This window comes from Notothenia rossii, assembly GCF_949606895.1.
Source record: "Notothenia rossii genome assembly, chromosome: 9".
Classification (NCBI taxonomy): Eukaryota; Metazoa; Chordata; class Actinopteri; order Perciformes; family Nototheniidae; genus Notothenia; species Notothenia rossii.
Genome location: NC_136907.1, coordinates 49,103,548 through 49,118,370, shown reverse-complemented (window position 1 = coordinate 49,118,370; position 14,823 = coordinate 49,103,548). Strand labels below are relative to the sequence as shown.

At 41.7% G+C, this 14,823-nt stretch overlaps 2 protein-coding genes and 1 long non-coding RNA gene across 3 annotated transcripts in view; 2 read left to right on the top strand and 1 right to left on the bottom strand.

Annotated features, from left to right (window-relative positions):
* Nucleotides 1-971: 971 nt before the first annotated feature.
* selenof (selenoprotein F) lies at nucleotides 972-9,281 on the bottom strand. Its single transcript, XM_079650105.1, has 5 exons — nucleotides 9,141-9,281; nucleotides 7,235-7,402; nucleotides 4,611-4,674; nucleotides 2,435-2,484; nucleotides 972-2,243 (listed from the first exon to the last, which is right to left on the bottom strand). The coding sequence occupies exons 1-5, from the start codon at nucleotides 9,186-9,188 to the stop codon at nucleotides 2,112-2,114; spliced, it is 462 nt and encodes a 153-aa protein (XP_079506231.1). The 5' UTR covers nucleotides 9,189-9,281; the 3' UTR covers nucleotides 972-2,111.
* Nucleotides 2,435-3,437, top strand: LOC307019316. Its single transcript, XR_013802631.1, has 2 exons — nucleotides 2,435-2,517; nucleotides 2,610-3,437. It is a non-coding gene; the product is annotated as an uncharacterized lncRNA (long non-coding RNA).
* Nucleotides 9,282-9,706: 425 nt separating the features above from the next.
* The window catches only part of hs2st1a (heparan sulfate 2-O-sulfotransferase 1a), a 51,141-nt gene continuing 46,024 nt past the window's right edge, over nucleotides 9,707-14,823 (top strand). The window contains exons 1-2 of the mRNA XM_079649993.1: nucleotides 9,707-10,009; nucleotides 10,124-10,298. Coding sequence (XP_079506119.1) covers nucleotides 10,175-10,298 — 124 coding nt within the window. The 5' untranslated portion in view covers nucleotides 9,707-10,009; nucleotides 10,124-10,174. The remainder of the gene's footprint in view (nucleotides 10,010-10,123; nucleotides 10,299-14,823) is intronic.

The window sequence follows — 14,823 nt, the reverse complement described above, 5'->3', positions numbered from 1 at the left end:
TAGTTTGACCAACCCTCACAGGGTGTCCAGCTGTCGGCAAGGAATCTGGGTGTGACCCTAGATAACAAACTGTCCTTCACTGCTACAACCCGCTGCTGCAGATAGGCCTACACTCTTTACAACTTCAGGAGGATACGTCCCCAGCTGACCCAGAAAGCAACGCAGGTTCTGGTCCAGGCTCTCGTCATCTCACGCCTAGACTACTGCAACTCCCTCCTGGCTGGTCTACCGGAGACCGCAGACTAAAAACGCATCTCTTTCGACTCAACTTCGAGCGATAGAATTACTAACAAAGCACTTATATACTAATAAAGGACTGGCTTATCTAAAAACCAGTTGAGTAGCACTTGAAATGTTTGGCTCTATGAAACCTGATGTACTTATATGATTCTGTTTTCTTCAAGTTCGTATCTTCCTGGTCGAATGTACTTATTGTAAGTCGCTTTGGATAAAAGCGTCAGCTAAATTCAATGCAATGTAATGTCCCAGCTGAACTGCAGTACTGTATCAGACCACTAGATGGCAGCAGATTCATGTGTTTGATTTTAGCTCAGATTGTGAGATCAACAGTACTGGATAAAAAACATGTGTTAACATATTTTTATTTTTATTTAGCGATGTCAAGAAATAAGATTTCTACACGGATTGTGATTTTTTTTAATAAAAACCATCAAATTAAGTAGATTGTGTTGAACTTTCATTATTGGAATCATCCTAAATATACTTCCATATAACTCAAAATCATGGTAGAGAAGTTCAAAATAGAGGCTGATGAATTAGATATAACGGGGGCTTTATGCTAACTTGATGTTTTTCACTGTCACTCATCTTAAATAATGGTATATCTAAGTGCCATCGGAAGACTTAAGCATATGTTGATGATCATAAGGAAAGGACGATCAAATATGAAATGTTCATATCATTTCATGCTTGATTTCCACTATACAAAAAAAAGAATCTTTAGACAGAGATCCATCAGAGACTTTGTTTATTGTTGCATATTTAAACCTCACTCGCTCCAAAACAAGCATCAATATATGAGTCCAGTTTCTCTCCAGAGCAGAAGATGCTGAACACAACAAACATCAGAGCTCACATCCCAACACTGGTTTACTGTGAGCCCGTCACCAACGGGTGCTGCAGCAGAACATCTGCCACGGAGAGCAACTAGGATCCATTCGGACTACAAATCCCATCAGTCACAACGTTGAACCTTTTAAAAAAATAATCATACAAGAATATCAGACAGAAAGGGGGGGTGTAAACTCCCACAAACAGACAACTAAACACTAATATGCATTAGGTTTTTTTTTACTCTCTTTGATCCATGATCTATCTGTAATCTTCATTATAATTTGAGTGTGCCACCCATCTGGGCTCTGTGATGAAGTCTTTCCTCACTGTAGCACAAGTTATTTGGTAGAATTCAGACATGAAATTCTGGATTTTCATACAAAAACAAAACAGTCATATAGTGATTTAACAACAAGCCATGAAGGGCAAGTTGTGTACAAATTGGTAAATAATTCAAGGGTCGGTTCACCCAAAGTATTAACATAAAAAAAGAATCTAAGTAGCCCATTGCAGTCTCTAGCCATACAGATAGTTTTGGTTTCATGTGCTTTGAGATTTACGTCACAACCTAATATGTGAAAATGTGTGAGTGTCTTTGTTTGGGATACTCAAAATATGTTTTATATTTAATGTATGGAAGAGTCAGAATTCTGAGAAAAGTGAGATGGATTTTTTGCCCTTTTTAGAATTCTGACTTTATCTAAGAAGAAAACCCCACTTTTGTTCAGAAATAAAAAATAAAAACATTTGGGTCTTGTCCTCTTCCATATCACTGGGATCACTCTTCAGAAGAAAACAGTTCAAATGAGAATGTTTGACAGTGTGTTCGGGGGTCTATCCACAATGACAAGGATCATTGTTGTTGAATATTTGAAATGTAATTTCCAGTGCTGTGAACACTACAAACTGCATTTACCTGAGGCGGAGACTTCAATCTCAGGCACATCAAACTGAATATCTGCATGGCTACACACCACTGGAGGTATTTTCATTTGGGTGAATCGACCCTTTAGGTAAAGACTAAAAAAAAAACGGTTCTATATCTGTTCTAATTTCTCACTGAGGAACTCCTCCACGCTGTCTGTGTTCCACTTGAGGATGCTGAGCTCTTCAGCCATGTTCCCGTTGTCGTCCAAAAGCTTTAGCACAGGATCCGAGCCTCTGACGTACTGCATTGTGGGAAACACAAGGAGGACTGGTGTTAGGTTTGAACTAATGGAAAACATTCTTAGAAATAGGATATGATCGACATAATCGGATTTTCTCTTTGAAATTGCATTTTCCTTCCACTCAAATGAAGCCCAACGTGTGTTGTTGTGAGATTATGACATCATGCTGGTACACAATCCATCAGGCCTACCTTGATCTGAAGACCCTTGAACATCTTGGGCTTGTCACTCCTGACAAAAGCTGAGGAGATGAGAACAGAGAGACATGCGTCAGGTAATCAATCAGTCAATTAGCCTCTTCATTCTAGAACTGAGGTTTGTGATTTGCGACAACTGCTAACCCTCCTGGGAATGTGCCGTTAACAGCGACAGAGACAGTTGAGAACACAGAGGGCTACAACTGACGCAAACAAACGGCAGCCATATGGCACAGACTCCAGACAGACGTCTCCACCCTCCACCACACTGAGACGAGTGGCAGGGACTCCATCTATGAAACCTGACACCGCATTAACTAAACGTTACACCGAGAGGGGAGGTCTACTCCCAACTAGTGGTGGGCGATATGACGATATTAGGTCTCCACAATATACTTTTTCAGAGATATCGTATCTATCGTGATAAAAAAATTGAATTGTTTTTTTTTTTGATGAAAAAAAACCTCAAAAAAATAAACTGATGTGAAAGACATGCTCTAAAGCTGTCTAGTCAGGATTCAGACAGTATTGCACTTTATTTATTGTCTTGTTTGATTTTGTTGGCTTATATTTTATTTTATCAATAAGGTATTTATATAGTTTTTCCCTTCAGTTATGCTAAAGTCTTTTATTGCACTTCAAGTATAAAGTTTACATTATAATTGTTTGGCACTGACTTTTCCTCAATGATGTTTTATGTTTTACTTAGTTATGTTTTACCCTCCTTTTCATGTTTATTGATGTTCACTGCTAGTGCTACCTCAGAAAGTTCATTTTTATACTGAGAAACTGTGCCTTGAAGCCATATCAAAATGTTGAATTGTTCATTCAGGGATTAATTTCAGAAATAAAACCAGCTTGAAATGCTATTTTGGTCTGTTACTCCTTTTTGTTTTAGTTTCTGTTACCTTGTAGGTGGTTGTACTGTTAAGTAACTTGAAAAATAACCATAATAACCGACATGAAAAAATATCGTGATATATATCGTCTATCGTGATACTGCTTGAAAAATATCGTGATAATATATTTTTCAATATCGCCCACCCCTACTCCCAACCCACAGGATCTCAAAACTTCAAACCGGACCTCAGGGCATTTTAGACCACCTACTGCAAAACAGTGATTTCAAGAGGATAAACGTTACACATTGAAACAGAATCACACAAAGCACCAGCTCAGCTGCAGGAGCAAGAGCTGCAACTGTCACAAACAGGAGAGAACGGAATATACACCGGGGCAGATGGTGCCTTTAGGTCCTCGGATGTTCCTGTTTCCACTATTGGAAAGATGCTTGAGTTGTTTTGTGTAGCCATGCAGATATGTTCACAACAAAAGCGTGGTGTAGTTAATTCCTTGTTATTCCGACACCACGTGAACACAGCCGAAATTAACAAATTCATTCTCACAATAATAACAAACGTGAAAAAGACATGTGCATCTGCTTGGTGATGTGGTACACGATTGAATCGGTTCACCCTTGGACAATGCCACAGACTTTGACCATGTTTCATGATAATCAGAACCCTAATCCCGCTGATGGACAGACAAGCGAGCCAAATCCCTGGTGGTGGTCCTAATTTAACGCTTCAGAAGGTTACTAACAGAGTGAACTAAGCAGGAAGTACCTCAGTGGCTGCCATGATAAGAGCTGTTCAAAATGAGCCTCAGGGTTTCATTTGTTATCAGCTCAGGATACACTGGATAAATACTTTACTAAAGGAAAGGAGATAATAATTGCTTGCAGACAAACCATTTGGCTGTCACGGAAACAACCAAGTGTCAAACGCAAATCATGCAAGTTATGGTGCTTATAAAGCGTCGTTATGATATAACTTGCCAAAGTGCTTTAAACGTTTAACTTGAAACCAAAAGGCGACCTATGAACGTTACGCAAATGACTGTAAAATGATCAAATCAAGTTTCAGTGTTTATTGAGTAAGGCGGTGTTGCTAAAGCTATTTTTCTTAATTCAACACGTTTCAAAAGGTGATTGTTAAGGCCTAAAGTGATGCATATATTGCATCAACTATTATTTATTCAAATAGTTTCATACAATCATATTAATAGGGAATAATGCGAGTGAGAAGTAGCGTGAGCAACCATGAGATTCACTACTCATTGCCTCCTGGAACGGGTAGAAAAATCTAACATGTCCTAGCGGAAGACTTACCTTGGACTTGGGGGAACCTCCCCAATTTTCATCCACACACCTCCAGGATGGCCCCAGGGTAGAGCTGTGTGCACAAAGACACAACGTTAGGTAGTCTGTGACGCACGCATGCGCTGGTGGCAGGTCGCCTAGCGGAGTAAATATGATTCATAAAAAGGTGTCCAGGAGGCTCCTCGGGGGTCATTAAACTGTGAGGCTGTGCATATGGAGCAGGGCTGATGGATGGCCGTTGGTGCAGCCTCACTTGTAATCAAAGCTCCAGCACTAATACACAATAAGTTAGAGGAAATTGGAGTGTCACAGCCGTTTTCCAAGAGCATGGTCTGCTGGCCGTCTCAGGGAGGAGGGTGGTAAATGGCCCGGTTGGCCGGTCTACGCGGCAAATTAAATTACGCAAACAAAGCTCAGACCCTTCCTCTGGCTTTCTGTAAACAATCCAGCAGTGGTGAGATTTAATTTCCGTGCTTTTCATTTTAGCACGCATGGCAGATCTGAGACAAGTCACGACTGTGTTGAGAGCAGGAAACTGGGGGAAAAATAAGGGACCGCCGCTCTAACTTGGCTCATTGGATCATTTTAACATTTCAAAATACTCCTAATTAGCCACTCCTGGATTTAACAACGACAACAAAAATGTAAAGTATCGTCAAATGCATCCTCCTTGGCCTAAAATGTTTTTGACATAAACTGCAGTTTACTGGCCTGTGGGAGGGTTTCCCTATCTTATGGCGCACTTCCACTGCAGCGTGGAGCTCGCTTTAAGTGTGCCGTCCCCGGCCCGTTTTTGGTTGCGTTTACCAGCTAGCGGGTACAATTTCACAGTTTTTCTGGCCCCATAAAATCGAGGTTCTTAGCGGGCCAACAACCAGGCTGAGTCGGACTGAGTATGCTAAACTAGAGAGAGAGAGAGAATCGCTGGCAAGGGAGCTACAACTACAACAAAATGAACATATTTGACCGTTATTTAATTGTAATACACGTTTCAAAATGACGCCGAAGTAACAACATACTGATACCGGTTAGTAAAAACCATGAATTAATGCTTTGACAAGTCTGCAGACAGATGGCAGGCAAAAAACCTTTTAAAATGCATGTTTTCTAAGTGGAGATCGGCTAAGCTAACGCAGTATGCTCCGACCGTCCACACTCACAACAACGGCCTATACAGACATAAATAAACCATTTGTATGGTTTATGCATTTCCATGGTATTCGCCATGACACAGAAAGTCTGTGGTTTGTACTCGTTTAACTTGTCTAGTTTCTGAACAGATATGAGGAGCTCTGAGGGCTAACAGCAAACGGCTGATTGGTTTTCTGTTGTTCTCATTGAAGATGACGTCACTGCTCCGCCTACACTGCGTTACTATAGTTACTGCCCCAGCTACTAAACTGTAATGGAAACGCAGCATAAAGTGAGCCTGTCCTAACAAGGCCTAGCCATACCGAGCGAGGCCCTGTAGTGGAAATGGGCCATTAGAGAATGCTGAATTGTGACCCCCAGGGATGCTGAGGGGCTGCTATATGCCAGGTGCTCTGCAGAGAAGCTCACATTTGAAAAACTAGTAACTGAAATGCCATCCATGCTCAGTGAATCTCACTAATCGACAAGGCTGCGAGATACGCCATTTCTCAGAGGGTTTAATGACACGGCACTGATGTCTATTGCCAGACTGAAATAATTCTTTAGGTGCATAATTGTTGCCGTCTGAGGAGAAAATGTACTTAGTGACACCGTGGTTTCTGCCGGTAACCCTCGGAGACGGCCGACTGCTCTTCTAATGCCCCTCTCAAATGCCAAGGAGGAATGGGAGTAATCTTTCCTCTAAGTGTCTGTCTGAAACAGAGTTATCGTCAGGAGGTGTAATGAAGTGTGTGCCACACTTTCCCTAGGTGCTGTTGCTAGGATACCGCACACGCTCCTGAGGGCTTTGCTGAATCAAAGAAGAGTTACATTGTTTTTCCACCATCACTTGACTCCGTGTTTATCCGTCAGAGCCCAGCAGGTAGTCCTTTTTGAATTTGCTGTAATCATGAGTGCGCAGTAAACCCCCTCACCGGTTACTCTGAGGTTTTTACTGCTACACTTAATATTTCAAACACAGTGGGGGTGTGAAGCTGGGGTGAAGGAGCTCTGACTCAGAGAAAAGGATTGAGACAAACAGAGTGTTTGTGTGGCAGCTCAGATCTGATGCACAGCTGCAAACAGTGTCAACAGACGCAGCAGCAGGAGGCCAACAACAGGTTGTTTTTAGTAGCAGTTCAAAGGCTGGGGGTTGGGATCCTGTCAATAAATGTGTCACATTTTGACACAGGGGTCATGCCAATGTTACTACTGTTCACCGAGGAGACTGTGAAGCTCAGTAAATGACTCGAGACCAGGGCTGTCACAATCTCAGATTTTCACCAAATTCATGATGACATTATTGCCATTTTGATCCATAACAACATTTAAGAATAATAATGCTTCAAGTCCACATGTTGTCTGTCATACTGCAACTCAATTGAAATATATTAATCTGAGGAGGTGGTGTTTTTTTTTAACAAGTTCTTTGTAACGCGCTCCTCGCTGTGACTAAATCTAGCTAGCTAATTACTCCCCCCGGAGTGTTGTTCCCCCTTTACCTTGCGCGCTTCCATCTGGGCCTCCTGCTGGCAGCACTGCCGGCAGTCGGGCTGGAGCGTGGTGAGGCTGAACTCCCCGAGCAGGTCACAGGAGCTGCACAGCAGGTTGCTGGAGAACCCCAGCTCCCTGCACGCCTCAGACGACAGGTCGGCTCCGTAGGCCGACAGCTGGGGACAGGAAGGAGAGGATGAGCGTCACACAGAGAGGAAAAAGTACAAGGCCAAGTTTTAATAAAGTGCTTAATTTTTATAAGCAGATGTGAGAGGATTAAAAAAAAAGGGAGAGCTGCAGGCCAAACACAGCTGTTTCCCTTTTTTTTTTTTTTAATTGAGCGTTTTGACAAATATTCACTTTCTTGAACATACAGTACGTGTATAAATAATTTCTCAGTGGAAAGCGTTTGGTCACTTAGCGACACCTTTGTAGTGGGACTATTTATACAGGGCACGAGAACGAGTTACTTTGCAGTGATCAAATCAATCAAAGTTTATTCATACAGCCCAATATCACACATTTTACAATTGTCTCAGTGGACTTTACAGTGTGTACAAAATATGACACCCTCTGTCCTTGGACCCTTACATCGGAAAAGGAACAACTTCCAAGGAAACCCCCCAGTACATTGGGGAAACATTGAAGATTGATCTTATAGTTACATCAGATGTTCCTAAAATAAATTGATTGTTATTTAGCCTTTACTTATGGCACAGTAAGGAGATTGATGGAATTGCATAGTAATGAATATTATTATATTTGATTTCTGCTTATTACTATACCCTGAACCTTTAGTGATAACGCTATGCAGCTAAATGCTTGGGTGCAAGAGAGCTTTCTGGTTAGAATGTAGGTAAACGGGTTCTTTCCATTGATGTGTTCTACCTCTTTTGTAACAACAATCTAAACGGTTGTAACTAATATCCCAGTGAGTATTGAACAACAGAGGACTCAACTTATGTTGTGTCAGTATTTCCTTGAAAGGCATGCTAATTAAGACTACCAAGCAGCTGTTACAGGATCCGTTTTCACTTTCAAGATGCTGGAAACCAGTTTCCTTTCAGGTTTCATTACTTGATATTTAAAAAAAATCGCCTTTTTAATAATGCTAACTTATTTTTTAAAACGAAGCTCAAGTATGACAAAGTACCACCTTTTTTTGGTGGGCCGCTTTTGCCTCCTACATTTTAAGGGGAGGATCAATTAATGGATTGCCATAATCTTCCAAAAAATAAAATCACAGAATAGCCTTAATGTGTGTGATTTCGTGGAAGAAATATTTAAGAGATACTGTCCATTTTTGGCATAATCCTGTTTTTCCCACTTTTTCGTCGGAAACTAATAAATGCCAACTCACAAACAGACTTGTTTATGTATTCTGTGTAGTTTGAGGTTATGTTTAACAGGGCTTTTAATACATTAATTTAGGATATATTTGCTGGGAAATAGTCCAACGTGATATTTATTTCGCATGAATAGTTACAGTTCTGCAAAGCTTAAACTGGGAATAATATTGATGTCATAACTACTTGTATGCATTAGGGACTAATTTTACTAAGCAGGGAGCAGATTTTGACCAGCATACGTACATTTAGAACACCGGAAGTGTGGTTTACAGCTGCCTTGTCTTGTAAAAACCCATGTATTGTTACAGCAGCCGGGTAATACATGTATGATTGAATAAAGTAAGTTAAAATAACAGTAAGCTGATAAATATGGAGACTAATGATATTTAATTATCAGAATGAGATTTTGAGGATAAGCCACGTCATTATGAAGCTCCGGGCTCAGCAGGATGCGCGGCTCACAAACTGAACATTACGTTACACAGTTGTCAGCTTTGATTACAAATTATATAACGACAATCTTAAAGCGGCGACAACTGCACATGTTAAATGTTAATACACTCACCGTTTGTAAAAGTGACATAAGCCACAGGAGATACACCTCTCCCGACATTTTCGAGTCTTTTACTGCTTTGTTAGCATAAAGGAAAAGCTACACTAAGGACCCCTTCATTTACCAAAGGGCTGCACATCGCGCCTGATAAACTTGACTCAAAGTGCATTACAAAAAAAGACTAACATATATTTATAATATCATTTAAACCAGAGCCAATAGACAATACAATGTACAATAAAAAGACAATAGATGCTTGAACAATACAATATAATAAAACTACATAGAAAAATAAGAATTAAAAATGTAATACAAAATATAACAATAAGAGGAATGCCTTCAATTACACCCAGAATTAAATGAAAACCTTTTGATTTTCCGTAAGAAGTATTATATGATCCTGCATATTCAATATTTTTAGAAATTGAATAATTTAAAAGAATATCATTTAATTTTTCAATTTCAGGCATATTCTAAGGCCGACTCAGTATTTCTTCTTCGGCTGTGTTGTTCTCATGGGTAAAAAAGAACTGCGACATCTGCTGTCCGCGTGCAGGTCAGTATGTGAAAACCGTCCAATCCGGTTTAAACGAGCCGAGACTGTCAGCCAATAGGAAGCCTCAGCTTTTGGTCGACTGTTTACACGCCCAATGGCCTGAGCGGTAGTGGTCTGTCCGCGGTGCGGTGGTGGACACACACTCCACGGGACGGGATAGCGCTACATGGGGGACTCAAGCGACAGCGGCTGGTACCACAGTGACACCCCGGAGATATCAATCCGCGATTTGGAGATATCTCTAGGGCGCTAGCCTACGACGCTCCGCTATTGGGAACCGACTTAATGAAATAAACAAGCCGAGCATGAACACATCTCATTTGAGGTAACGAGAGGATTTGAACACTGGGAGATATCCACAGTAACACAGGGAGAGAGGGCCATGCTCACACACTCAGCCGCTTTGTAATCACCGTCGCCGCTGTGTGTGTGTTTACAGTATCTCCTTCTCTGAGCAATGGACTGACCAATTCCCTCTCTGGATGATTTGATGGGGCTGCTCAGAGTCATGATGCCGCCCAAGTTGCAGCTCATCGCGTTGCTGGCGTTCGCAGTGGCCATGTTCTTCCTAGAAAACCAGATCCAGAAGCTGGAGGAGTCCCGCGGGAAGCTCGGTAAGTTCAAGGGGCTGCAGCCTCAATCGCATCCCGTCACAACACTCCAGCATCACCTCAGTCTGGGTGTGAGGTCTCCCTCTTGGGTCACTGTGTGTATACTGTCTGTATGAGCATCACCATTGTGCATTTGGGTCAGTGTGCTGAGAGAGCAGTTCGGACAATGGTAAACAGTCATGACATGTTTAATGATCTTGGAGCTGGCCTGTTGAACTTTGCATGGTCATTTAGTAGAAATGAAATGCTATACATACTATGGTATCTCTCATCCTTATGTGTAATGCAGTGTGAGATTGAGTGGGTGCTGCTACCTTCTGCCTGTTGCCCTGTGACAGTGTGTTTGCATTCTTTTAATCTGACGATTTTTTTCTGGATGTGACCAATGATTTGGTTTCTGCATTGTCAAAAAAACGGAAATTGCCCGAGAGTCTTTGAGGTCTTTGTATATCTTCGGTACAAGCAGCAGTCCAAACCCCAACATTATTTAAGTACAAATATTTAAATACAAAGAAAAGCAGCAAATCCTGATAATTAAAAAAGCTTGAACTGGATGAACTTGATTATTTCAGTTTTAAAATAACCCCTTTTCAAATAAGTTGTAGATAATTGCCTTTCATTTACATAAATGGATCAATCCAACAACCAACCAACAGTTCAGTTGAAAGTATAAAACATGCACAATTGAAGCTGGTGGTTCTGGGAATAAAATAAACCTCTTTCTGCTCAGAGTAAGTTTTAGTGATGAATACATTGCATGGGGACGCTACCCTGCTGCAAATCCTCTCCTGTCCCTTTACCAAACTCTCTCCTGTGATTAAAACGTGATTGTCACTGTGTTCAAATCTGATTGTAAGCTCCCATCAGGGGCTCCCTCCCAATAAAGATCTGGGACATTGCAGGATTTACTCTCTGGTGCCTCCACTGAGGGGATTTTCTAAGCAACAGCAGAGCGGTGCAGACAATCTTAAGGGAGCAGCCAGCGATCCTCAGGGGGTCAAACACCAATTCCTGTATCTTATGATGAGCATGAAAAGAGGCAGCTAACAGGCTATTTTCACCACAGACATTTTGCAGGATGAGCTTAGGTATAATCAATAACATGAAAAAAAAAATAGCTGCAGTGATTCCATGTAGGTGAGGCAAACCAAGGCCCTTGAGTTGTGCGTGCTGCTTGCTCATTCAGATGGCTTACAGGGACACTTCATGGAACAGAGAAATCGTTAATTTTAGTAGCAGCACTTGTGCCAGAACCATGTCTGCTGTGAAAGAACACCTATTACATTTGAACTGTTATGTATTTTAAATTCCCTGCACACATTCAGGTGTCATTCTGAATAATTAGACTCGGCCAAGATCTTGAATTTAGGTTGATTAACTGGCACACAAATAATTGCAATGTATAAGGTTTTTCTTCTTCTTTTTTAAAATAATTTGATACTACAATACCTACTGTTGTGTTTGCACATTCAACCTTAATCCATATCATGTCATTGGCTACTCATCAACATGATGCCATCAATGACAGAATAGTGTTAATCTTCCAAATAGTTTGCTATGTAACAATGCTTGATTTCTTGCTTTTCTGCACACAACTGTTGAGTAGGGCAACCATATGCCAAAAAAAGTGGTCTAAAAATATGAATTAACTTCGTTTGTTTGGATCTTGGGAGAACTGGATTTATTTAGACAAATTATACCTGTACATTAACTTCTGCTGAGACTCCCGGCTATAAATCAATGGCACCTCTCTGTCATCATCTTGCTTTGTTACCAACAAATATGATCTCCAATGAGCTGAAACTGAAAAACCTCTCCAGCAGATTTATTTATTGTTTTTTTTCCTGATAAAGAGTGCTGCAGGGACGACTTATAATAGGCCGACCTAGAGGCCAATAGGCACTTTCACACCGGAGTACTTTTCCCAGGAATAGTTCCGATAGTTCGGATTTTGCGTTCACACCAAAAAGATCTGGAACTAGAACTTTTTTTCGGGAACCTTTTCACCCCTTTTCAGTCCCTGCTAGAGAGGTGGTACTTTCCTGGGGAAGAAAAGGTTCCAATTTCTGATTGGCTGAGCGAATTGAAAACCACGCCCCGTAAAACTCCGAAAGGTTTTGTGAAGCCACCATTTTATTTGCTCGCATTAAGGCTGTCCCGAATACCATTTTTCGGGCTCCGGATATTCGGTAGTAATCAGCAGCGAATATTCGGCCCGCGCGGAGGGCGTAGTAATCAGCAGCGAACCGCTTCAACACGTGTATTTCGGTGTATTCACGGCATTCATTTTGTTATTCTACAGTATTATTGTTTTATAGTTATTTGTTAATGTATACAACCCAATTTGTGTTCTTTGAAATTGAAAAGGATATTGCATTGTTGGTTACTTTCGTTGCAGTTGTGTATGTCTTAAGTGTAATTTGGCTTGGCTTCCTATTTATGGACATGCTTTTATTTTGAAAGGAGAGTTAGCGCTGTTGACAGGAAGTTGTTGTTGCTATGGAAACAGCGTGACGGAGATTAACGGAGAAAAGTAATATCTACATATAAAGACGGAGAAAGTAAACAATAACGTTTATGGTTAAGTGTTAGCACCCCCCGAAGAGGCACAAGCTCTTACGTTGATATTGGAGATTTCAATAAATTCAATTTGAAAGAAAAACGGGGAAAAACAAACATAACGAAATTGAAACCGGAATAGTACTCCAACGAACGAATATTCGGATATTCGGGTACAGCCCTAGCTCACATTATCATTATTATCATTATTAGTATTAGCTCAGCGCACCAACGGAGAGAGACTCATTTATGGCAACACAAAATAAAACATGGGAGCGGTGGAGTTATGAGGAGGTCTCGGTGCTTCTGGCGATTTACTCGGGACTTCGGGTGGCAGTATACGCCGTGAAGTTGTTTGCGGCCTGCCAGTAAACCCAAAGGAGAAGGAGAGGGATTTATTCCGGTGTGAACGCGATCTACTAGATAGTTTCCGGGGAACTAGTTTCCGGGAACCAGCGTTTCCGCCAGGGGGCCGTCTTGCCGTTATTTGACGCCCTTATTCAGCTCGGGATGCCCTGAACTCGAGCCGAGGGCGTCCAAAAATATTAATCATTCGAAAGAAGATCGAGAGTTTTTATCACTTGAAATTACGAAAAGGAAAAAGGACGAGGAAATCCCTCTGTTGGAGGGGCAAAGGAGTCTGGTGGGATTTTTTTCTGAGTATTGAAGATCGTTTTCCCGAGATCGAAGGTGCCTGCTACAGGACAACATGGAACGTGCGCGATTTGGACGCGATGAGCGGGGGGGTTTTAGTGGAGCACGCGCATGAGCTGCGAGCACCAGATCCTTGCAGCGGCGAAACTGAGGTTCCGTGGTAAACGGTGGTAACATGAAGAGCCGTTTGGGAGCCGAGACAGCCGGCGCTTTAAGAGAGCCGAGCCAAATGATCCGGCTCACTAACGTAAAAAGACAGTATCTCAGGGTGGACGCCCTCTCAGCCCTGGTCTGGCGGAAACACTGCCGGGAACTATTCCTGGGAAAAGTACTTGGTGTGAAAGCGCCTAATGGTATTTTTTCCCAATCTTGATTTTGAACTATAGCGCAAATAAACAATTAAAACAAAAGTGTGTGGGAGAGAAACTCCCTCTTGAAGGAACACAGGGATTTTAACCTTTGCAGACCATTTACATGCACAAACACCTATAGAACACACTACATGAAAGGGAAAACCTCCAAAAGCATAACAGGGCCTCTTTAAACATGAATTAAATTGCCAGAAATTAAAAAACTATCATTCACAATTCACTCCTGAGCTTCTCAAATTTGGCCTTGCTGCTTTTCTTAGTTTCCCATGTTTGCTTTACTGCGGCTAACAGGTAGGTGAGTAGACGGACATTTCAGATGAGTAAAAGATGATGCTATGATGGGAAGTTTCCATTCCAGAAAGCAAATAAAACAGTTAACCATCATCTTAATTGTATGAAGTATCCCAGCTGAATTTCCACATGTTGGAACAATCGGGAGTCCGGAGGGTAAAGATGGCTATATTGGTCTGTGGCATGGTCTACTGCTGGTGTAAAGGGCTATACTTTACACGGGAAAACACTCACACTCTCCTGATGGTGAAACAGAACCTGAGAGGCCTTTCCCCTCACGGCCCACCACCACGAGAATCTGTTGACTTGGCACTAAGCGCTGATGGATGACTGGTCCAAGCAGACGTATGTATACTGGAGCTCTGAATTATGTGCTGCATAGCCAAATAGTTGTGACTGAGGCTTTCACTGGCAGGATGCTGTCAGCATGCCAGGGCCGGTCACATTACCAGGTACGCCTGCTGGACGTCCATCTGTGCAACAATTAAAGCCAGCGTCACAATCACAACAAGGACGGGTGGTGTTCAAACCCAAATCACATCTCCATGAGTGATTTTTACGTGATTAAAAAACGAAAGAAGCTCTACATGCGCCATCCTGCATCCACATGATCACAATTGCCTCTTTCTGGCTGGGAATGACCAGTACGTTCT